General features: G+C 41.4%; 1 protein-coding gene across 2 annotated transcripts in view; it reads left to right on the top strand.

Moving 5' to 3' along the window:
* Nucleotides 1–23,546, top strand: part of slc12a2 (solute carrier family 12 member 2) — a 63,468-nt gene extending 39,922 nt beyond the window's left edge. The window contains exons 17-27 of one of the 2 annotated variants that reach the window (XM_029515308.1): nt 3,417–3,557; nt 4,530–4,636; nt 5,881–5,960; nt 6,720–6,863; nt 9,194–9,241; nt 11,063–11,185; nt 11,616–11,727; nt 17,163–17,249; nt 17,668–17,803; nt 18,013–18,080; nt 19,440–23,546. In XM_029515308.1, the coding sequence (XP_029371168.1) occupies nt 3,417–3,557; nt 4,530–4,636; nt 5,881–5,960; nt 6,720–6,863; nt 9,194–9,241; nt 11,063–11,185; nt 11,616–11,727; nt 17,163–17,249; nt 17,668–17,803; nt 18,013–18,080; nt 19,440–19,575 (1,182 nt within the window). In that variant the 3' untranslated portion in view covers nt 19,576–23,546. The remainder of the gene's footprint in view (nt 1–3,416; nt 3,558–4,529; nt 4,637–5,880; nt 5,961–6,719; nt 6,864–9,193; nt 9,242–11,062; nt 11,186–11,615; nt 11,728–17,162; nt 17,250–17,667; nt 17,804–18,012; nt 18,081–19,439) is intronic. The other variant, XM_029515309.1, reaches the window with a different exon arrangement.
* Nucleotides 23,547–23,834: the final 288 nt, after the last annotated feature.

Raw genomic sequence — 23,834 nt, forward strand, 5'->3', positions numbered from 1 at the left:
TGGAACTACAAGTAAATCTTGTAGTCTTCAGGGTGTGGTTCGAACACCTTTAATGAATTAAGGGACTTATGCCACTTTGGGAATACAGAGATTGGATGGCCCTCAACAAGGCACCCCTCACCCCATACTCCCGCAGCACCTCCCACAACATATCCTGAGGAACCCGGTCATACGCCCTCTCCAAGTCCACAAAACATATGTAGACTGGATAGGCATACTCCCAGGCCCCCTCCAGGATACGTCCAAGAGTAAAGATCTGGTCCGTTGTTCCATGACCAGGACGGAATCCGCATTGCTCCTCTTCAATTTGAGGTTCCACAATCAGCTGGACCCTCCTTTCCAGCACCTTGGAGTAGACTTTCCCAGGGAGGCTGAGGAGTGTGATCCCCAGATAATTGGCACACATCCTCTGGTCCCCTTTTTTAAACAAGGGAACCACCACCCCGGTCTGCCACTCCTTTGGTACTGTTCCAGACTTCCATGCAATGTTGAAAAGGTGTGTCAACCACAACAGCCCCTCAACACCCAGAGCCTTCAACATTTCTGGACGGATCTCATCAATACCCGGGGCTTTGCCACTGTGGAGTTGTTCAACCACCTCAGTCATCTCTTCCCGGGAGATTGACGCTGATCCTCAATCATCCTCCAGCTCTGCCTCCACCCCAGAGGACGTGCAAGTTGGATTCAGGAGTTCCTCAAAGCGCTCTTTCCACCTGCCGATAACCTCCTCAGTCGAGGTCAACAGTGAACCATCCTTCCCATAAGTGGCTTAGATGTTCCCCCACTTTCCCTTCCTGAGATGCCGAATGGTTTTCCTTGAACCACCTTGGTGCCTCCCAACAGTCCTTCTCCATGCGTTCTCCGAATGGCAGCTCTTCGGGCCTGTCGGTACCCTGCAACTGCCTTGGGAGTCCCCCGGGCTAGCATGTCCCGCTAGGCCTCCTTCTTCATTAGGACGGCTGCCCTGACCACCGGTGGCCACCACGGTGTCTGAGGGTTACCACCCCTTGAGGCACCTAAAACCACAGCTCCCCGCAGCAGCTTCAGCAATGGAAGCTTTGTACATCGTCCACCCAAGTTCAATGTCCCCAACCTCCACAGGGATGCTAGAAAAAGCTCTGCTGGAGGTGGGAGTTGAAGGTTTGTCGGACCAAGGCCTCCTTGAGACGTTCCCAGTTCACCTGCACTACATGTTTGGGCTTGCCAGGTCTGTCCTGAGTCTTTCCTGGCCACCTCACCCAACTCACCACCAGGTGGTGATCAGTTGACAGCTCTGCCCTCAGATCAGATGACACGATCACAAAATCGATCAATGACCTTTGGCCTAGGGTGCGCTGGTACCAAGTACACTTATGAGCATCCTTATGCGTGAAGATGGTGTTTGTTATGGACATTCCGTGACTAGCACAGAAGTCCAACAACAATCCACCACTCAGGTTCAGATCAGGAAGGCCGTTCCTCCCAATCACGCCTCTACAGGTGCCCACGTGCGCGTTGAAGTCCTCCAATAGGACTATGGAGTCCCCTACCGGAGCCCCATACAGGACCCGATCCAGGGTCTCCAAGAAGGCCGAATACTCCGAACTGCTGTTTAGTGCATATGCACAAACAACAGTCAGAGTTTCCCCCCCAATAGCCCTGAGGCGTAGGGAGGCGACCCTCTCGTCTACCGGGGAGAACTCCAGTGTAGTGGCGCGCATCCGGGGGCTTGTGAGTATCCCCACACCCGCCCGGTGCCTCACCACAAGAGCAACTCCAGAGAAGAATAGAATCCAACCCCTCTCCAGGAGTAGGCATCCAGAACCCCGGCTGTGCGTAGAAGTAAGCCCCACCAGATCCAACTAGTAGCGCTCCACCTCCCGCACAAGCTCTGGCTCCTTCCCCCCCAGCAAGGTGACATTCCATGTCCCCAGAGTCAGCTTCTGTCGCCCAGGTCTGTGTCGTCGAGGCCGCCCACTTTCACTGCCACCCAAGTGGCAGCGCGCCCGACCCCATCGGTCATCCCCGCAAGTGGCGGGCCCACGAGGTGAAGAGAGTGCCTCACACAGAAGTCTAACTATTATTATAAATATTTTCCAACACACAGTTAACACATTAATACAAGTCTGCAGGAGCTAAAATAATCCTAAATTAGGAAATGCTCCTCTGAAGCTCTAACAAAAGGCTAAATAAGCATTAAAATCACCTGCCAGTGCTCGGTTGAGGTAGCTGTTAGATTATTTTGTATATGATATATTGTAGACAATCTTATTCTGCACTAGTAAGCTGTGATCAGAAAGATCTTTATCACAGTTTTGCCACAGAATGCAGTCAGTACTGTGTCAATTTGGGGCAGGATTCATTCACCTGTTCCGGAAAGTCAAATTTAGCTGCATTTTTTTCCTAGCTGTAGCGTGAGTGCTGGGTTTTCAAAGGTCAGTCTTGAAAAAAAAATGCACTAATGCAAAGGATATTTTTCCTTTTTTTTTTTTTTTTTTTTTTTTTAGCAAATACACCAACAAACTCAACATTATGATCATCTGTCCCCCTTTTGCTGCCCAGACCGTCCTGGCCCTGGAGCCCTGGCCTCTCCCATACCTCTGAAAATTAGCAGCAGATACTTAAAGTCTCTGTAGTTATGTCTCCAAGGATCAGACTTTAATGAATTTCAATACTAAGTGTTCCCCTACTGCCTGAAATATCTCATCAAATTCACAGGTGCTATCGTAACCAGATATTTGTTTTATCTGGCAGTGGTCATAACGAACCACTCAGACTGATTGTTACATTACTATATACCCTATATTCCCAAATCCAATATCCCTAATTGGCTTAAACATACATCAGATATGTCCATGCTTTAAAATCACTTATTTATATCACTTATCACTTACTTACTAATTTAAAGTTGATCTTATCTTTTAGTTATCATCACAGATATGTGATATTATTTTTTGTCTATCACGCTCAGACTGACTCTCTCTGAGTGCCCCTAGTGGTGACAGGGTGATGTTTGTTCCTGTACAGACACGCACATAGTAAAAAGCTTCTTACGAGTCCAGGCCAGGAGGAGTGGCTTCACAGTGAAAGGGCAATTTTGATTGGATGAATTTAGGTTCTGTGCTGTGCAGCATATCCAGCCTCTATTAGGATTGAGAGAGTCCCCAGCTTTAGTTAAAGCGTATAAACATTCCAAGCTAATGGTGCTGCAGTTTCCTGGCTGGAGAACAGCTTTGTGAACTCTTCTCTGCAGAAATAAACAAAGTCCCTAATGAGGAGATTCAAAGCAGAGCTTTGTTCTACATTTTCACTTCTTCAATCTATGAATAACTGAATACCTCTGCCCCTACAATCTAGTTTGTTTCAAACTTTTAGAATGATGCATGCCAGACAATGGTGTTTGTTACAGTATATTGTCCATGTGTTCTGCTTCATAGGGCTACAGAAGGCCAAACTTCAAAGACTTGGCTACAGACCAGTCCCGGTACCAGCGCTGGCTGTTGAGGAATGAGACCAAAGCCTTCTATACTCCAGTGTTTGCTGAGGACATGAGGCATGGCACACAGTACTTGCTGCAGGTGAGAGCAGCACTGCTGTGGAACGCTACTGGGACTCAGATCTCAGATGGATTCAAGCTGTAGTATCACTGAGTAAACGACACAAAACAGCACTGAGATAAGTCAGCAGTCTGTTAATTATTAAGAGTGATTAAGATGAATTCCCAGGATACATTGCTCAAGCCTCATGTAGACCTGCACAACTGCCAAAAACCAACAGTGTTGGCTCACGTTTGTTAGTTTTAAGAAGCACATGCTCCTAATAACACATTTCTCATTGTTGCTCAAAGGCAGAAAGGTCCGGACCAACATTTGTTGCTTTTTTAATTTAATTTATTTAATAGGGATGATGTAATGTCATGGTTTTAATGTTGAACATAAGTGATGCGTTTAAATCACTATTAACTTTCCTCCCTAGTGGGTCTATCAACTGTAGTCTCTCTCTCTCTCTCTCTCTCTCTCTCTCACACACACACACACACACACACACACACACACACACACACAGACCCATGACAAAGTATGACCCTTGTTTAGTATGATCAGCATGTATGTACAGTCAAGAAAGTAATACCGAAATACCAATGGTGAAATGTGAATTGTTGTGGCTATGCTCTTTAACTCAATTTATCACTGATTCATCACTGATCCAACAGATTGGAGTCAGCTCTACTGCTTATCCTTTTATGCATTTGAAGCCCGAGGCCAAAAATAACTATCAAGCATTGAATATTTTTAAACAATAATTGCTGAAAAACAAGAGCTGGGTACACCCTGGACAAGTTGCCAGCCCATTGCAGGGCCAACACATAGTACACAACAGTGCTAACCACTATACTGCTCTACTGCCAAGTTATCATCAGTGCTACTAAATAAGTGAAAAGTGAACTAATGAAGAAGTTAATCAGTATGAGAGTGAATGAGGTGAATCAGTGAGAGGCTGTGAGAAATCAAGGGACTAATTTGATTGTTGTCCTTCCTGTCCCTATCAAGGCTGCTGGCCTGGGTCGCCTCAAACCTAACACCCTGGTACTAGGCTTCAAAAACGACTGGAGAGATGGTGACATGATGAACGTGGAGACTTACATCAGTATGATTCAGTGAGTACAGCGGCTTTAAAGAGGAGCAGGTTACCAGCGACCTCTGCTAATGCTCTACTGAAATAACCTCAACAGTCAGACTGAAGAAAGGCCGTATTTTTATTTTTGAGTGTGGAAAACATGATCTTACATTTAAGGTGATTTAATATTTAGCCCAGTACTGTTAAAATACAGGCATTGTGAGGCATGTACACACTGGGCATCGGGCAACAGGCACTGTTATCTCATACCATATGTTATTAGTTCAGGAGTTCTGGTCTTGAGGTCAGGCTGGACTGAAACACATCATGACAGCTTTATGATTTTCTTTAAAAATTCCCGACTCTCTGACCTGACATCTTTCCCATAGATCTACATGTAGATGTCACTCTTGTCATTATTGCTACGGAAATGCAGGCCAGTTGAATTGAAGTGTATTAAAGCTGAGTTTTCAATTTGGCTATCAGCAATCTTTGTTTCTTGAAATCAAAAGAAATATTTAATATTAATATATTTAAAGGAGAAGATGAAGCTGAGGAGGAGTGAACGACGGATCTTACCTGCTCTGCTTTGTCCTGATCATCAGGCAGTTCTCTGGGTTCCCCTCAAAATGGGACCATAATTTAAAAAATTATCATGTTGTGTTGACTAATTGAAACTACAGATTGAGACCATAAACGCAGTAGGAAAATTTTTAATGAGTTAATAAATCAAGAGAGAAGAGGGAGCATGCTTTTATACAATGGCTTCCTGATAGTCATCTAGACCCCTTTATCTATAGTCGATGGAATCAACTTAACCTTCTTATCTTTATACTTGATGCCAACTGCTTACTTACATCTGCATTTGTCATGTTTTGCAATAATTTATGCAAGCATTTTTCCTTTCCTTTTTCACCTATCTGTATGTTACTGTGAGAACTTGTTCTATCAGTTCAGTGGTTGTTCATGTGAAATCCTGTTTCCCTGCTGCAGGCACTATCAGTCATGTGAAAGTATGCGTGAAAGACTTAAGCCGAAGCAGTTCCTCATTGTAGAGTGTGGGGATTATAGCTTTAGAGCTGAAGGTCAGAGATGGTCCAGCCTACAATATTAAAATCGCAGTTAATACACTGAGCAATGTGCTCTTTCCTTTCCATCTATTGAAAACTTTACACACTAAAAACCTGTTTGGTACAGATCTCTCAACAGTGTTTATTTGTTCTTGTTACCATTTCTAAGCCTCTCCACTGATGTGAATCTTGTATTTATGTTTTTCCCTCTCAGTGATGCCTTTGACTTTCAGTTTGGTGCTGTTATTCTGCGACTGAAAGAGGGTCTGGACGTGTCCCATATCCAGGGACAAGGTATCAACCACAGACACACATAACACAGTTCCATAGAAAACAATGTTTTTCCAGTATTGCTGTATAACACAATGTGGCAAATTTAACCACAGTGAGATATATTATATCAGATGGGGGTCTCCTGGGTATCATGGAAAAGGTTGTTTTTGTGTGTGTGTATTTTTGTATTTTCTTCTTCTTCTTCTTCTTCTTCTTCTTCTTCTTCTTCTTCTTCTTCTTCTTCTTCTTCTTCTTCTTCTTCTTCTTCTTCTTCTTCTTCTTCTTCTTCTTCTTCTTCTTCTTCTTCTTCTTCTTCTTCTTCTTCTTCTTCTTCTTCTTCTTCTTCTTCTTCTTCTTCTTCTTCTTCTTCTTCTTCTTCTCTTCTTCTTCTTCTTTCTTCTTCTTCTTCTTCTTCTTCTTCTTCTATTCTTCTTTCTTCTTCTTCTTCTTCTTCTTCTTCTTTCTTCTTCTTCTTCTTCTTCTTCTTCTCTTCTTCTTCTTCTTCTTCTTCTTCTTCTTCTTCTTCTTCTTCTTCTTCTTCTTCTTCTTCTTCTTCTTCTTCTTCTTCTTCTTCTTCTTCTTCTTCTTCTTCTTCTTCTTCTTCTTCTTCTTCTTCTTCTTCTAGCATTGCTACCTCTGCTACAATGCATTTGATTGTTTATATAAGAATTTGAATGGAGAAGAGATACTGCTCAACTCTGCAGTAGTCTTCTTTATTTTCTCACTGTTTCCCTTCTTCCCCACTCTCTCTGTCTTCTTTCTCCTCCCACTTCCTTGTAGATGACTTGCTCTCTTCCCAGGAGAAGTCCTCAGGGATGAAAGATGTGATCGTGTCCATAGACACCAGCAAAGACTCTGATGCTGAATCCTCCAAGCCTTCATCCAAGGCCACCAGCCTCCAGAACAGTCCTGCAATACAGAAAGGTTAGCAAGCCTCGGTATCTTTATTTTCCCCTTACCGCCCAGCAAACTATAAGCAAAACTTTGTTAATGTGGCAGAAGAGAAATGGGGAAAAAAAATGCATTTATGAAGTTATATTCATTTATTTGCATATTCACTTAAAATTAATGTATTATTTACCACATCCATGACTATTTAGTCTGTGCATGTGTTTGCTTTTATCTGTGCTGCTCCAACACCATTGACATTTTCACGTTTTCATTCAGGAAATCAGTTTAACACCATTCTCACGGGCCCATGTTAATCCATCAATAGCTTTCTTTATTTTGTCCCTGTATACACACGCACAGATGCACTGAGCCTTGACAGGAAGTCGCCTCAGTGACTTTAGTTGTCCCACTGGGCCCAGTTTTAGTCCACACTTGTCTTGGGGGCCATTTTGTGTGTGTGTGTGTGTGTGTGTGTGTGTGTGTGTGTGTGTGTGTGTGTGTGCGTGCGTGCGTGTGTGTGTGCAAAATAGCAGTCTTACTGGTCCCACCCAGATTGTGGGAACCAAACATTTGCAACAACAACCTGATCCCCAGACCTCATTCAGATTGGATTTAAAAGTACTGGTAGGACATTTGGTGCTGGTCAAGCTTTTTGGAAACCAACAACTTCACTGCTGTATGACTATAATATTGTCTTAGAGGTTAACTTGAACAGCGACCAACAGCACAAGATGAATGCCTTGATTTTGGATAATCCTCTTTGTCCCAGCCAGAGTTCCTGCCTGAGCCATCATTAAGACAGAATCTGTGTCCAGTTCTTCTCTCTGAATTCACTCTGACTCCCCATCCTCGCTGAGATTTATTTGAATCCATGCACAGTCTCAGTGGACTAGTTCAGCTTCAAGAATTAGAACTTATTCATGTGTATTTAATACTCTCTCATGTCTGTAGATATTGCTTAGCAATTGAGTATATATAGTCTTGGCTCAGACCTGCTGGTCTAATTTTGGCTGTTTTCAGATTTTAAAATATTAAAAGGTAAAAAATCAATTTAGATGCTATTTACAAGTTTTCCTTTTGCGACAAACACAGAAACATGCAAACACATTAACACCATCAACAAGGGTCTACAGTATGTAGCAGTCTTGGTAAAATGAAGGTTAGTATATGCTACATCTTGAGGGCAGAGTGAACATTACAGGGACAAGGAAATTACACTTCTAAGCACAACATCTGCATTACAGCTGCAATGTCTGTGACAGGATTGTCATGGATACTCAGTGGGCAGATGCTTTTATCCATCAGAAAGGTTTTGAAGTAGTTTAGGAAAGAGACATGGCTAAAGTTGGGTAGAATGCTGTCAGTTGAGACCTGATTTCTGTTATGCTTTTTCAATGCAAAGCAGCACAATAAGGTGACACATACAAAATAGTCAGGAAAGTATAGCTGCTCAGTAAACGTGACGTGAACCTGGACCAAGAAGTGAATCCGATGGTGATAATGCAAGGGACAGTCTGATGATGACAGTTGACAGGATGACAGTTCATTTACGCTGATGTGACAGGGACAAGCTGCACAGAGACCCTGGGATTGTCTGTTAATAACAACAGATACAGTTGGGTGTTGTCTGCATGAAAGGCCATACATGCAATCAATTAAAACCAATAAAGGCGGTGAAATCACAAAAACATGGGATTGCAGTCTGATCTTCAGGACACAAGGATTTAGGATTGAAGCCATAAGCCATGGGCCATGGTCTGTGGTTTCAATGCTAAACCATGGTCCAGGGCTATTTAGAGACCACAGATTGTGCTTTGACTGTAACGCAGCACAATTTATCAGTCAGAATAAGGATGTACTATATAGATCTAGAAATGGGTAGCCATTTGCTGTAGAATCACACCAGCCCAACAGATGCAGTAGTTGTGCAAAATATGCAGTTAATGTTGTTTAAAGTATAGCTTAGAGTCAACAATATTTTAAAATCTATTGGAAAGGTCTTGCTAAGTGTTGACCTGAACTCCAGCATTACTATGTATCCCCTGTTACTGACCAGGCCAGAAATCGAGGAGAAAATGTTCAATCTGTTGAAATGTCTGCAAGTCCAAAAGTATCAAAAGTTTTTGTGTTTCCATGAACCTAAACAGTCCCCAGTTAGAACACAGCTCACAGCTAACTCTTTCCTTAGGTTCATATATGTGTGCTTGCTTTGTTTTTTCTGGGATCGTTGTTAAAATTTTGTGTGAATGTAAATTTTCTTGATCTTATTTCTTGACAAAGAAACATTGATACTCAATTGATCACATCAAACCCTCTCACCTCAATTGTCATTATTTTCTCTCCTTTTGTCTCATATTTCCCAGATGACGATGATGATGGCAAAGCTACCACTCAACCCCTGTTGAAAAAAGGCAGGAGATCCACTTTATTGAGTTGCCTTAACGTCTCTCTTCTTTCTTTCTCTGCTTTGTTCTAGCTTTCTCCATCTCTGTTTATTCTCTCTGTTGTGCTACTTCCCTCTGAAGCCTTAGTTTCCTGTCCTTGTGGCCTCTGTTTCCAACAGCTCATTTTTCACAGTATATTTTGAATTCCTCACGACATACCGTCCTACACCCTGCTGTCTCTGTCTTGTGTCTCATGCTGTCTGTCCCATGTTTCAAGGCCTGCTGGCTTCTCAGCTTTAGAGAATAACATTTTGTCTTTTCCATTCCTACCTCTGCTTTCTCTAGCTTGTAGCTCAAGTCTAGTCTCTGAACCCATGCTGTGATGGTGCCTTTAACTAAGTCCAAGTCCTGAGTACTTATTTGGCAAGAGTGTGCCAACATTTCAATTTTCAAACTGATTCATCTCACTCTCTCACCCCAACTCTCTCTCTATCTCTCTCACTCTCACTATCTATGATGATGACTTTGTGTTGCTTTCACTTCCAGGACGAAAACTGCTCCTGTTTCCATGTTTCTGGCCCTGTCCACTAATTCCTGCTAATTCACAGCTTCTCTCCCTGTTTGTTTGCTGATGGGTGTTGATAGTGTCTCCCCTTTGGTTCATTAAGCCACAGTTAAATATCCTACCTATTGTATTTCAAAACCCTAACCCTATCATAGCTGCATTTAGACATTTATAGGTGTTTCATTCCTTTGTTTTCTTCTAATAAACTTGCAATTCCCATATAGTTGGAATCAACATAAACTCAGCTCATTACATTAATTGTTCCGTATTTTCTAGATAAAATACTGCACAGCAAAGATATCAAAGAGAAATTCAACACAGAATTTACACACAAGTGTTTCTGCTCATTCTTTCAAGCACCAATGATGAAAAATCAGTGCTAAAGCCTCTAATGCTCTAAATATGTTATTTATGATCTCTCTCTGTCTGTGTTTTGTCACCACAAAAAACTACTACCAACTTCTCATTATTCTGAGAACAGAAAAATACCAGGTTGATCCCAGAGACAACACAAACAGCTGACAGCGAAGCCCCTGAATGAGACACTGATTATTTGTGACATCACCAACTGACGTCAATAGGATCGTGCTATGGAGAGACACGATGCTCAACATTACTGTCAAAGATGGAGAATGAGAATCAATGGATAAACACACAGAAGTAAAGTAGCAAAGGGCCAGTGGGACTGAACTTTGTTCATGAGTTTTTCCTCTGAAATCCCAATGATGAATAAGAACTTTTTAGGAAGAGCTGATTGTCCAGTTGAATGAGAACATGCCTCAATCATACCAAAATACTCATTCATGAAGCAAAAGTGCAGACTTGCTACAGGATTATCAGTCTGTCACTCTCAGCTTTCTGGACTTAAACAATTCAGGCTACAATTTCTTAAAATTATAACCTTTTAATTTATAATTTAAATTATAATTTTAATTTATAATTTCTATCATTTCAAGTAAAACCTGCAAAACAACTTCTACAGTCCAGATCAAAAAACATCTAGAGGGGAGACACTGATGCAGCTGCTTTTAGTTTTATTACAACTCTTTCATTTTTGAAGTGCTAATCATCACTCGCGCATCACAATTGTCACATTGTCAGAAGTGACACGTCTATACACACAAGACTACTGTCCCACATGAGTCCCAATTTCAGGTCTCCCAACTGGACAACACATGAGTGTAGTTTAGCTTTTACTCAAGAGTTTTAAAGAAGTTTTCTTGTCATGTTGTTTGTGGGTGTTGTGGTGCGTGTATGCGTGCATGTGTGCATGTGTTTTATAGACAAGAGGAGTCCAACAATGCCGCTGAATGTGTCTGACCAGAGGCTACTGGAGGCCAGCCAGCAGTTCCAGAAGAAACAAGGGAAGGGCACTGTGGATGTGTGGTGGCTGTTTGATGATGGAGGTGAGTGCACATTTTCATCTGTCCAGTCATAGCATGAAATTAGTGGTGTAGCTCTGAAAAGCACAAAAAGACTGAGAAAATGATCCTTCATGTTGAGCATGAGCATGTTTAAAGCAGAGCAACATGGAATTCTGAGTGAGTCTTTAGCCACTGGATTCAGTCTGTTGGAGATCAGGGGGGTTTGAAATATTATATTTGTAAATTCTACATATGTAATAAATCCATGACTTGATCGACAGAACAGTGCAGTTTGTTCTACATACAGTATATTACAGATTGGGCAGCAGGTCTGTATTTCAGTGTCACATTCTCAGCTTGTGGACCTCTAAATTTGTGGAGACTCTAAACTGGTCAAGTTAGAGCTCCTGATTACAGGATTTGGCAATGTACCAAACCCTGTACTGAGAAAGACCTGTTGTGGCCTGTCTAGGTCTGACCCTGCTCATCCCCTACCTGCTTACCAACAAGAAGAGGTGGAAGGACTGCAAGATCCGTGTCTTCATCGGAGGCAAGATCAACAGGATCGATCATGACCGCCGGGCGTGAGTACTGCACTTTCTCCTCATCCCTGTCACATTTTAGATCATGAGAGATTACTCAGACGACAAGATGAAGGCCCACTGCTTCTTTTCAAATTTTCATCACTGTCACCGCTGCAACACTTCCTCCCCCCACCATTCTTACACCCATAGGTGTTGTAGACATTAGAAAGCCTTGTGAACACAGAGCAGTCATCTGCTTTCCCCCTCAGCACCACACTCCTTTGTTCAGCTGCTGCTGACAAAAGAACACATTCAGTTTTTTTGCAGCTTCAGGTTCACTGTGCTCTGTATGCATTTCCATTCTTACCCACCAGTTTTAAAACTGACTCCTCCAAAATGAGTCTGATGTGTTTAGACTTGAGTCTGCTCCCACCATGATCAGGCACAGTCAAACTACAGAATATTACTTATGATTGAGTTACCTGTGCATCACAATTAGAATTTATTCGCCATATACTTATTATAATAATATTAAAGAGCAGTTCTTCTCCAGTGGTCAGATTTGACTCCTCAGGAAGTGGCTGAAAGCTACGGGAAGTGGATTTTGTTCCCAGAAGGATTTCTCTGATTTCCGTCCATCATTCCACCTTTAAAAGCCACTTGTTAGAGCCTTGAAACAACATTCAGATTGTCCAGGCAAAAGCCCTCCCCCGTGAGTTAATGTCCAATCACTGTTGTGTCTCCACCCACTCACGGTGACTAACCTATCACACTGTTGGAACTGGAGCCGTTGCAGCTCACACACATGACAACGACAACTTTACCTCTGAATGCTCTGGACTCGCCATTGCTGCAGGCTATCTCTGATAGTTTGTGTGAGGCTGCTGTGCACGTGTTTGTGTGTAAACAAAACCTGCCTCTGGTTGTCTTACCATGAAATCTTACTCTACCTTCCAATCATCATCATTTACCTGGTTGCACCTCACCCCCCGACCCTCACCAAAAGAAAAAGAGAAAAAAAAAAAGAAAAAGAAGAAAAAAAAATACCTTTGCAGCTTGTGGCTGGCTGTCTGAGCGCCAAGTTGCATGGCAGCTTCAATAAGTTGCTTCACTAAGTTGCTTCACCACTTAACCAATTAACCCAAACAATCAATGGACAGTGGGGAGAACATTCAACTGCACACAGAGTGCGGGAACTGAACCCACAACCTTCTTGTTGTGGGGCAACTAACCACAATGCTGCCATGCTGCTTGACTGTAACTTTATTTGTGTTAGATACATCAGTCAGGGTTTGGTGGGGGGCTGCAGCCAATCCCAGGTGATATTGGATGAGGGTGTGGCACAGACTTGACAGGTCACCAGTCAATCTAAAGGCCCATATATAGAGACACAAACAATCACCTGCAGGCGGTTCTAAATCACTAATGAAGCTTAACATGCTTGTGCATGTGAGGAAGCTGGAAGGAACACTCAAGGCACACAAGAACATGCAAACCCCACACAGAAGAATCCCAGCAGAGGTGATAGATGTATTTCAGTTTGTCTTGAGGGTTTTGTCTGCCTGCTTATAGTGTGTCTGTTAACATGGCCTTATCATGTGCTACTCCCATCTCTGAAAAAGATGCCAAATATTATCTTCATCTACAATAAACCAAAGCCTTCAGAACAGAAAATGCACAAACATCTGTCACCCTCCACTGTCCTCAACACTCAACCACAAACAACATACAGACACTCTCTCGCTTGCTTTCCCCCACTCTCTCCATCTGTCATTGTCCCTTACAGCTGCTTCCTACCCCCTTTTGTTGGATAAAATTAGCTTGGACCGAGCAACCGTGCCTTTTATCTCTGTGTGAGCACACAGCACTGTGTGCAATTTTAAATTCACTTAGTGTTGCAAAAAACTGCAAAACTACATACTCAATATTTCACACAGTTTCTTCAATGAACTGTTTCAATGCTATTTCCTGCTTTAGTTCAACCAAAGTGGAAAAATGGCCTGATATGATTCAGATCAGAGTAATCTGTACTCATAAAATCTTCAACTTTCAGTACAGTCTCTGCTCTGAATTTCAGCAAATAGAGGGACCTCATTGTTCCTGTGTGCACCTGTTGGTTCATACTGGCAACAATAGTGGGGTTGCATATCTCTCTATGAGACATCTAGATACACAGGTTATGATACGATTCAAAAACTATATATTTTTAATACAGAATGATTCGATACAGTGTAGTACGATAACAATTTGATCCGATTCAATTCTACTGTTTCAACATTTGTTGATGTAGATGAAGACATTAATGTTACATTATAAAATAAAGAGGCAAACACGTCAATGTATTTATTTTTAGACATGGACCAAAAAAGCATGATGCCAATGGACATCATTTTTGGCAGGTAGGCAGGTGGAACATTTCAGCCTTGAGCATAGTGTTTTGAACACTTGAGGTAGGTAATAAAGGTGCAACATTTCAATGTAAACATGTTACAAACTGAAAACTAAGCAACAGTTACTAACGTTACCGTTGTCTGTTTTCCGTCATGGTAATGCCAGCTACGGAGCATGCGCGGGAGTCATTTTGGGGGCAGTCACGGCTCTCGCGTTGTTTTAGAGACGCAAACTGTAAAGCCCGATTGCTGACGCAACCGTATCTCTCGCTTGTCAAGCTGAATAACCGGGTGTATTGGTTTATCGTTCACAACCCAAAACAGTAGTAGTGCACACCACTGGTCTATTGATTTTTAAGATGCAAGTCTGAATTATTGTTCACATTAACTTACAACTGCAACAGCTTTAGGTCTATATATAAAACAAACGTTAACATAATGCACCAGGTTAAACGTTGAGTTTACAGAATGAGCTCCCTGAGTATGATGTGTTAGAGCTAAAATTCTTCAAATCAGGATCCTGTAAATCAGAGGAAGTGATCTTTCTGTTCTGTTGTTTTTATGTGGCAGTTTTTAACCATTATTAATTTATTTATCAACACATTTATTGTCCTTTTATGACCAACGATTGCTGGTGGAAGCAAAGAGAACTGTATTAATTGTTCTTAGCATAGCTCTTGTGAAGAATATCTGGCTCTTGTATCTTGTGTATGTGTGGACTGAGACTTTTTTGACCTCTATCACAAATAAAAGTCCTCCCAGGAACCAGGCTGACCCCCCAGGACTTGACAGCCAGTGTTCCTTCTAGGTGCTTTACTTAGTTGGGTTAGATATTGGCCTAGTTGCTCTGACTTTACTGATGAATAGTTATAGCATCTGCTTCTAATCAGAAACCAACTCATTAATATCAAAAAGAATACTGGTTTTAACAAAAAAAAAAAGAAGTCAAGAAATGAAAGTTATATAAAGTAAATGATTGCATCAGTATTCACCCTCTTCAGGTCTGTATTTAGTAGATGCACCTTTTGATCAGGGATGAAACGATTCCTCGGATAATTTGAGTATGTCGATTACAAAAAATGGTGGAGGAATTCCCTCAAGGAATCGTTTTAATTTCCCAGAATCCCCAGAAGCTGCTGTGTGGTAGGGTGATCTACTAACAGGGTAAAGTACCCTGATCTGAGTTTTTAGAAGCTGCAGAACTGAAAAAATTAGACTTTAAGACGAGAGAAGTGGCTACAGGCGCCGTCAGCTAATCATCAGTCTTAAATAATATATAATATAGTATAATATATAATTATATTTATAATTATATAATATATATATATATATATCACATAGCTTCATTATCTTTTTATTAGCTTTATAAAATTTAAAATTTCAACCCTCATGTCACAAAATATTCTAATGAAAGCTTGGCATGAGAAAAGTATCTAGTGAGGTCTAACTGCTTATTATTTATATTCCTTTTTGTCACGAATATCCACTCACACAATAATGAGAAATTACAGATCTATGGATGCCAGTAACTCTTTTTGTACACCAAGTTGTGTTCCACCATAAACCAGTCTTCAAGGCTCATATTTCTGTTCTGCAGCTTCTAAAATCGTAGATCAGGGTTCTTTACCCTGTTAGTAGATCACCCTACCACACAGCAGCTTTGGGGCATTTTTTTGAGTTTGCTGGCACACACAGAGTGACAAAAGACACCTTCACACAATACAAAGTCAATGGAGAGATCGCGCTGGGCGGGGCTTAGATGTGCTGTCTCTATGGAGGAAAGATGTGACGACGACTAAAGCGATGATAAAGATAAATGTTGATTGTCTAAAAAATGAAACCAATTGGTCATTCATCTTCAGTGAAATGCCTTATTTTGTCTTGTATATTTATAATTACTCTTTAAACAAAAATATATTTTATCCAATCATCAATCAATTTTATACATCAATTCAGTAGAATACTCGATTACTAAAATATTCGATAGCAACAGCCCTACCGTTTGATTGCACTGAGTCTGTGTGGATATGTCCCAATCATACTGGCACATCTGGGCACTGCAAGTTTTATGCATTTTTCGTTGCAAAACTGCTCCAACTCTATCAGGTTGCTCGGGGATCAGGCATGAACAGCATTTGAACAGCTCAAGTCCAGCCACAAATTCCGGATTGGATTGAGATCTGGTCTTTGACTTGACCAATCCAGAACATTCACTTTGTTGTCTTTGAACCGTTTTGTGGTATGTTTTGGATCATAGTTTTGCTGGAAAATAAGTCTCTTGAATCAGATATTTTTCTGCATTCATGTTCCCCTCTACCTTTACAAGCCTTCCGGGGCCTACTGCTGAGAAGCATCCCCAGAGAATCAGATTTTATTGTCACCGTATGCTTCATGGTGGAGCTGGTGTGTTTGTGGTGATGTTCACCAAACATAGCATTTAGTCTAATGATCAAAAAGCTAAATGTTTGTCTCACACGACCAAAGAATCTTCTTCCAATTAACTTTGGAGTCTCCCACATTCCTTTGGACTAATTCCAGGCAAGATTTCATGTGAGCTTTTCTGAACAGTGGCTTTCTCTTTGCCACTCTCCCATTTAGCTTCAACTGCTGAAGAACCTGTGCAATAGATTTTGCATGTACAGTCACTCCCATCTGACTCTGAACTCCTACAGAGATCGTAGGTGTCTTGGTGGCTGCCCTCACCAGTCTTCTTGATGTCCAATCCCCCTGTTTGTGAAGATGGCCAGCTAGTAGATTTAGACAAATGCCATACTCCTTCCAATTCTTAATGTTGGATATTGTAATGTTGCTGGGACATACTGTAGTATAAAACTTTTCATATTTGATGAGTAATCCTCTCAGGTGCTTTGTCTCTTTGAAGTTGGAGATGGAGGAAATGACTCATACACAGAGAATGCTGCAGCGTTCCCTGTAAACTCCCACCTTCCTGCCCCCTTCCTCCCAGAGCCTCCATGATCCAACAGACAGCTAAAGAAGCTTGTTCGGAATGACTCAGTGCTCTTATCTCTGTCTACAGCTCCTTGGATTGAAAATTTCTTCCAGCTGGTTTCTATCTAAAAGCACTTTGTTTTTATGTCTGTGCAGGATGGCCACTCTGTTGAGCAAGTTCAGAATAGACTTCTCGGACATCACTGTGCTGGGAGACATCAACACCAAGCCAAAGAAGGAGAAGTAGGTCTTCTTCGATAACCCTCACCAACTTTTCCACAACAAAGTTACTCTCTCATTGAGTCCCATTGCTTCTTTGTCTTTTTTTTTTTATTATTTCTCAACAGTTGTTAATCTGCTTTCAGTGACATCGTCTCAGATGTCTGTTTCACATTAATTGCCCATGAACGAAAACTATGTCTACGGGGTCACTGGAAGACTTTTGACCTAACAACAGAAAACATGTTCAAACATGGTGACACTTTTGGTGTTACTGCAGATTTGAAGTAATCAGTGATTGTATTAATTGGTTTAATTGGTTTAACCCATCCCTTCAGTCACAAGCTTAACCATGGCATTCTGTATAAAGGAAGTTAATGATAGGAGATGATACTGTGATTATGTCCATCCACCCATTAATCATGGCACTGTTGTTGTGTAGCTTGTTGGCCTTTGAGGAGCTGATCGAGCCATATCGGCTGAAGGAGGATGACATGGAGCAGGACGCAGCTGAGAGGCTAAAAAACAGTGAACCATGGAGGATCACAGACAATGAGTTGGAGCTTTACCGCGCCAAGGTCAGCACCCTCCCCTCCTCATAGCTCCTTCTATTCAACAGTGTTACAACAAAGTTGTAAATGTCCATATGAATTCATCTTCCAAAGCCTCTATAGCAGAAGAAAATATTTGCTGCAGCACAGTTTACCTGCAGGTGGAGTCAGATCCACAGTAGCTGCTGAGAATAATCTGGAAAGTTGATAACTGAGTGTGTTTGTTTTGTTTTCAGACTAATCGTCAGATCAGACTCAACGAGCTACTGAAGGAGCACTCGAGCACAGCCAACCTCATTGTCATGTAAGCTGCTCTCTGTGTGTTCTTGAATAACTCAGTAGTTATGACATATATATATACATACACACACACACACACACACACACACTACTCACAATAAGTTAGGGATATTGTTATTTACATAAGTGCTTTTCCTATTTGGTCTGAATTTTAATGAAAAAAGTAAAAGTTCCATTTGATATTACTAATAATGAATGAGAAGAAACACCATTTTCATTAGTTTAATATTTATTACCCCAAAAATTTTGACAATAAGAAGGATAGCCCCAAATAACAAAAATTGACAATGTCAGTAGCAGGCGTTTCCACCATTTGCCGCAATGACAGCTTGACAGTGATGTCTCATAGGCATGTTGTTCTGAGGCAATGAGTTCCACTCTTCCACAAGTGCTACACGCAGTTCTGCCAGGTTACGTGGGGGTGGGGTACGATCATTTAGTCTCTGCTTCAGCTGGTCCCAGACGTGCTCTATGGGGTTCAGGTCAGGGGACATTGCTGGCCATACCATATGAGGCACTCCGACCTCCTGAAGTCGAGCTGTGACAATTCTGGCACAATGTGGTGGAGCATTATCATCCATGAACAGAAAGTTGGGGGTGTGCTGGCAGAATTGGGGGATGATGATGGGTTCTATGATGTCTCTGAGGTAAGAACGTGCAGTGACTGAGCCATGTACAAAAACCAAATCTGTTTTGAGCTGACTGGTGATGCCTGCCCAGACTGTTGCACCTCCTCCACTGACACCAAAACACCGCTGTGAACGTTTGCAGTGGGCACAAGACCATGTGACCTGGACAATGCAGCAGTGGTCTACCGTCCTGTTCTCCTGTTCACTGATGAGTGTCGGGTCACCTTGCACAGAAATGATCGTCGTCAGCATTGCTGGAGAGCGATACGCTGAGGTCAACATGGTCCCCGGGGTTCGCTTTGGTGGAGGAGGTGCAACAGTCTGGGCAGGCATCACCGTAAATGACAGAAAGTTCTTCATGACTAAGTCAAACAGTTTTTTACTCGAAATACGAGTTGTTACGCAGCACCTCAGGCAGCATCAAAATCTCAGCTCCTATTGTCTGGAGGCAGGAGACACTTAAGGACAGATGGACCAATGATTATGTGTCAGTATGGCTGAGCTATATAACTTCAAGTCATTGCAGCCAGTGGAAGTAGATGCCATACCAGGCTTTCTTTGAAGGGTGATAATGGAAAGAAATCCCAGACTGATCCCAGTTACATACCTACCAAAATAAATAGCATACAATAAAAATGACCAAAAAAGGTATTATCGAACATTTATTTTTCCAGCATCAAACAATATCAGTGAAATAGACTGTTGTTGTTCTTTCCTCCTCTTCCTGCTTGTAGGAGCCTGCCGTTGGCCAGGAAGGGCGCCGTGTCCAGCGCTCTCTACATGGCCTGGCTGGAGGTGCTTTCGAAGGACCTGCCACCCATCCTCCTGGTGCGCGGCAACCACCAGAGTGTTCTCACCTTCTACTCTTAAAGGCACACACAGAAGAAAATCTAATTTTTAAGTCATCCTTATCTGCCCCTGGGTGCAGACATACACACAAACACACACAAATATACACATCCAAGTTCTAGTCCACACCTAAAGGTGCACTACATAAACATCAGAGACAGTAAATGAAAAGCCGCTCACAGCCACTGGTGGAAGCAGAGCTGGTAATGTGAATAAAGCTGAAGGAAGAGATGCTGGTTGAGATTTGTAAATGCTCTACAAGGGGAGGAGGAATGTCAGGGTTGGGATGGGTGGAGTTTGTGAAATTTCCCACTCTGCTCCTCCTTTCACTTTTTTCCAAGCTGTCTGGATTTTCCTCTGTAGCTCTAGTTTCTTCTAATTATTCTCAGTTTTCATTCAAGTTAATTTCTCTCAGGCTCCAGACCAGTTGTGCACAATGTTCATGTTGTCCGCCTCATGAATATCTTGATGTCATACTTGTTGAGTTGGTCTGACCAGTTGTGTTTGTGATGCAGCAATAATCGCCCTGTTGTGTTTTCCCACGCGAATGCTTTGCAACACCTCCTAAAGCCTTATGGATGTGCCTTCCAGGTGAATCAGATGAAGTAATCCCTATCCAGATTGACAATATTACCTATTATTATATGGGTGGATAATAGTTTGTTTTATTGAGTTTTTAATGTGATTTCTTCTTAGTTGAAGCATTGTAGTAATGCCGGTGGATTGCATGGATTTAATGAAGGGTGTCCACTTGATTTCAGAAAGACTTTGTCATTTCTGTTTAACTCTAATCATCATATTGGTTTTGGGCCATAGCATTTACATTTTTTTGTTTTATTTTAAAAGCTGTTGAATATTTACTGTTGCCTCAACTATGTGACACAAGACACAATTTATCCTTTAGGGGTAGCACCTAAAATATCTTAGTAGAGGACATTAGTTTTTCTCCTGCCTCGTCAGATCAAAGATCAACTCTCCACATAGCTGTTGATTGACTGAATTAAGTTGTTTTTTTTTTTTTTTTTTGTCTTTCTTCTTCCAAATGTTCTTTCCCTGTAAAGAGAATTAGTTTGATCCAGCATTTTTGTTAAAACTTTGCCTTAATGCTAGAATTAACAATTGTCTTGAGCTCCTTTCCTATTATAAGCCATACTGGCTAGTGGTTTATGGGTAAACTCACAACAATCCATTAGTAGTGTTTCAGCACAGCTGTCTTCTCTGAATATGCTGCTGTATATGCACCTTCATTTTTCTTCCCATAATCCAACTATTACAGATTGGGTACGGCTGCAGCAGGCTACTTCTGTCTGCTACTAGACAGACTGCTGGTCCTCTGCTCAAACTGAGATGGGCAGAGAGCACGAGGCATGCAAGTTTCCCGCTGGATGAATGTTTCAAGGCTGAGTTAAGCTATACCTCTATGCACATGAGCTTGTGTTGAAATGTCCATCACTCCCCAGGCACCGCATAGAGACCAGTTGGGTTTAAAACACTGATGCTCTGAATAGGTCAAGGGTATTTTACTCTGCTGTGTTCAAAGAGAACAGCCACATGTCCACAGGGTGCAGATTATTTACTCATAACCACACAGCTCTGACAAAACTACTCTAAATTAAACTGGTTTCTGCTGTTACTGAGCTGCAGCTGATGCGTTCTGGAGAAGTAAAGTTACTTTTACTTTGAAGATGTCTTTAGACTGATCCCAAACTGAATTTTACTGGTGCAAGTGTTTATTGACACAAAGCAAAGGTACTCATGGAGGTAAAGACAAATTTTTTTCATGTGATGAAAATGGCAAAATGGAAAAAAAAAAAACAAAAGACCTGTGCTCTCAGTGAACACAGATCTGTTCAGTCTTAAATCCCCTAAAGGTTCATTTAATACACTCTCCATGATAGAAATGTTCTACATGCCCTGAAAAGGGAATAGTCCATTTGAATTGTGGGTTACCTGAGAAGCCTAGTTATGAGCAGGATGAAATTTTCCTTCCTGTCCAGTTAATCAGAACTGGGGATTATCAATCACTGGTCAGAAACTGCCACAGCACTGATGGAACACAGGGTTCTTTTTATTCGTAACCTCTATCTTTTATTTCCCCCCCGAGAGCGTGTTAGCATTTAGCTTTTTACTTTCACGTATGCTGTCTTTTAATGTATGCAATTTCAAAAGAGGAATGTGACACAATGCTTGGTTTAGTTGAATGTACTGTATAATAATGAACACTTGCTAGGAAGTAGCACACATAGTCTCCTTTTCTCTTGCATTTTCTTATATATGAATTGTAGTTAGCATGGCACAGTGAGCCTCACTGTGCTGTTAGCATTCTTAGAGCTAGAATCCCAGCAAGCATTTGAGTACATATATACATTCAATACATACAACTATATGCTCACTGATGTATTAAATATACCTTCAGTGCTTTTCAAATATGTGAGGAAAAGTCACGTTTTTAAAAACTGAGGGCACAGACCCTGGCACAGAAGTCATTGAAGACAAAAGCATCCCCCAAGAGCCAAAATGTCTTCCTAGCTGTAAGTATGAGCAGTGGATTCCTGGACCTGATCTGGGTGAGACCTGTGAAAAAATCTTCCCCAACCTGATCCAGACACAGATCCAGTGCCGATAAGAGTCCTGTCAGTCTGTTTGGAGTATTCTGCCAAATCCTGAATTAGGCCAAAAAAGCTATCTAATAAAATCTAAATCTCTCTACCTCTGTTACTGCTTTTGGCCATAAAAAAAGAAGAATCAGTTTTACCCCACTTAATGAAAGTACAACACAAAATCAGTGACAGATCCTACAGATATAATTACTGAATGACTTCCTGTTGGTACAGAGTAGTGCAGTTTCCTGTCTCCTAACTAAACCAACATGTGGACTGTAACTCACATTTGTGTCATTTCTCAGAACTTCCATGACAGAGAAAGTTTTTGACATTTAGGGCAGTTGTTGTGACCTATAAAAATCAAGGAATGTATCTTTAAAGTGGGTTGACTGCTCTGCTGTGAAGCGTTCACACTCCCTTGTTGTTTGAGAGAAATGTTACAAACAAGAACACGGGTTACTCTATATTTGTACATTAAAGAAAAAAATTATATCTATATACATATAAATGTATCAGTCTGAGCTGGAGAGGATCTTTGTCTTTAATATGTAACATTAAATGAAACAGAAGATCCTCCTGTCGACATTGTGCAACCAAATATTGGTGTTTGTGTCTTGTTTTCTTCATTTATGTCCTGATAGATAGACTCTGAAGCTCTAAGTCTAATAATATACTGTTCTCTGAAGAAACCAAACTTCACCTGTGCTCATACATCAGCCGCCACATCACGTGACGTGCTCTAATCATAGTGCATCAATTTTTCCTTCTTTCTTTTTTTTTTTTGCCAAAGCCCGTTACTCTCCAGCCCCCGTCTCCTGTCACGTGCTGAGCCACGATGATGGATGATTGTGTAATAAAAACCATTAACTGGTCTTAATATCTCATGGTGGTGTGCGTCTCATCCACACTGCAAACTTAATCTAACCTGTACATAAACTTTGTAGTCAAATGACGTAAATTAAGGGATCGGGAAAAACTGTCGAATTTCAACATGGAGCAAGATATTTATTTTAGTGTAGACTCCTCTCTGCTCTTCTTTCTTTAATATTTTGGTTTAGTTGTACGTTGATTTGCATGTTGATTTTTCTTCTCTTTTGCTTTTGATGCTTTTTGATTTTAGTTGTCTTTTTTCCTTCTCTGAGTCTGCATTTCTATTTTTTTTTCAATGCCTTTTGTAGAAAAGACATCATGACAAAGGTAGATCAGATCTGTTTTCTCCTGCTTTCACACAAATGTTGGTGGAATAGACCCAGCTAGTTGAAGCAGTAATGTTTTGATACACTGTACTGTTAACAGTTACCAATATGCTTTTTCTAACATTTTAACATTTATGATTACCAATACTTTGTACATCTTTATTGCAATAAATAAAACAAATGAAATCAGTCACACTTAAAGTCTCCTTTTGTGCTTGGTTTTATTTATAAAGTCAAGTTGTAAGCAATGTGGGGAAGGAGGAAGGTGGCCTCCCACAGCGACTGATATCCTCTAACATGGTGGTTCCCACCCTGTGGGCAGCAGTGCATCAGAAAAGTTATCAGTGAACCTCCATGCTGGGTCCCATGGCGGTGGGAACCAATCCCAGCTGACCCAGGGAGAGAGCAGGGCTCTCTCTGGAGAGACTCGTCGCCCTTCATCCATTCAATCAGCTGCATCTCTTCTTAAACAACAAAAACT

The sequence above is a fragment of the Echeneis naucrates genome, chromosome 12, assembly GCF_900963305.1.
Source record: "Echeneis naucrates chromosome 12, fEcheNa1.1, whole genome shotgun sequence".
Lineage (NCBI taxonomy): Eukaryota > Metazoa > Chordata > Actinopteri > Carangiformes > Echeneidae > Echeneis > Echeneis naucrates.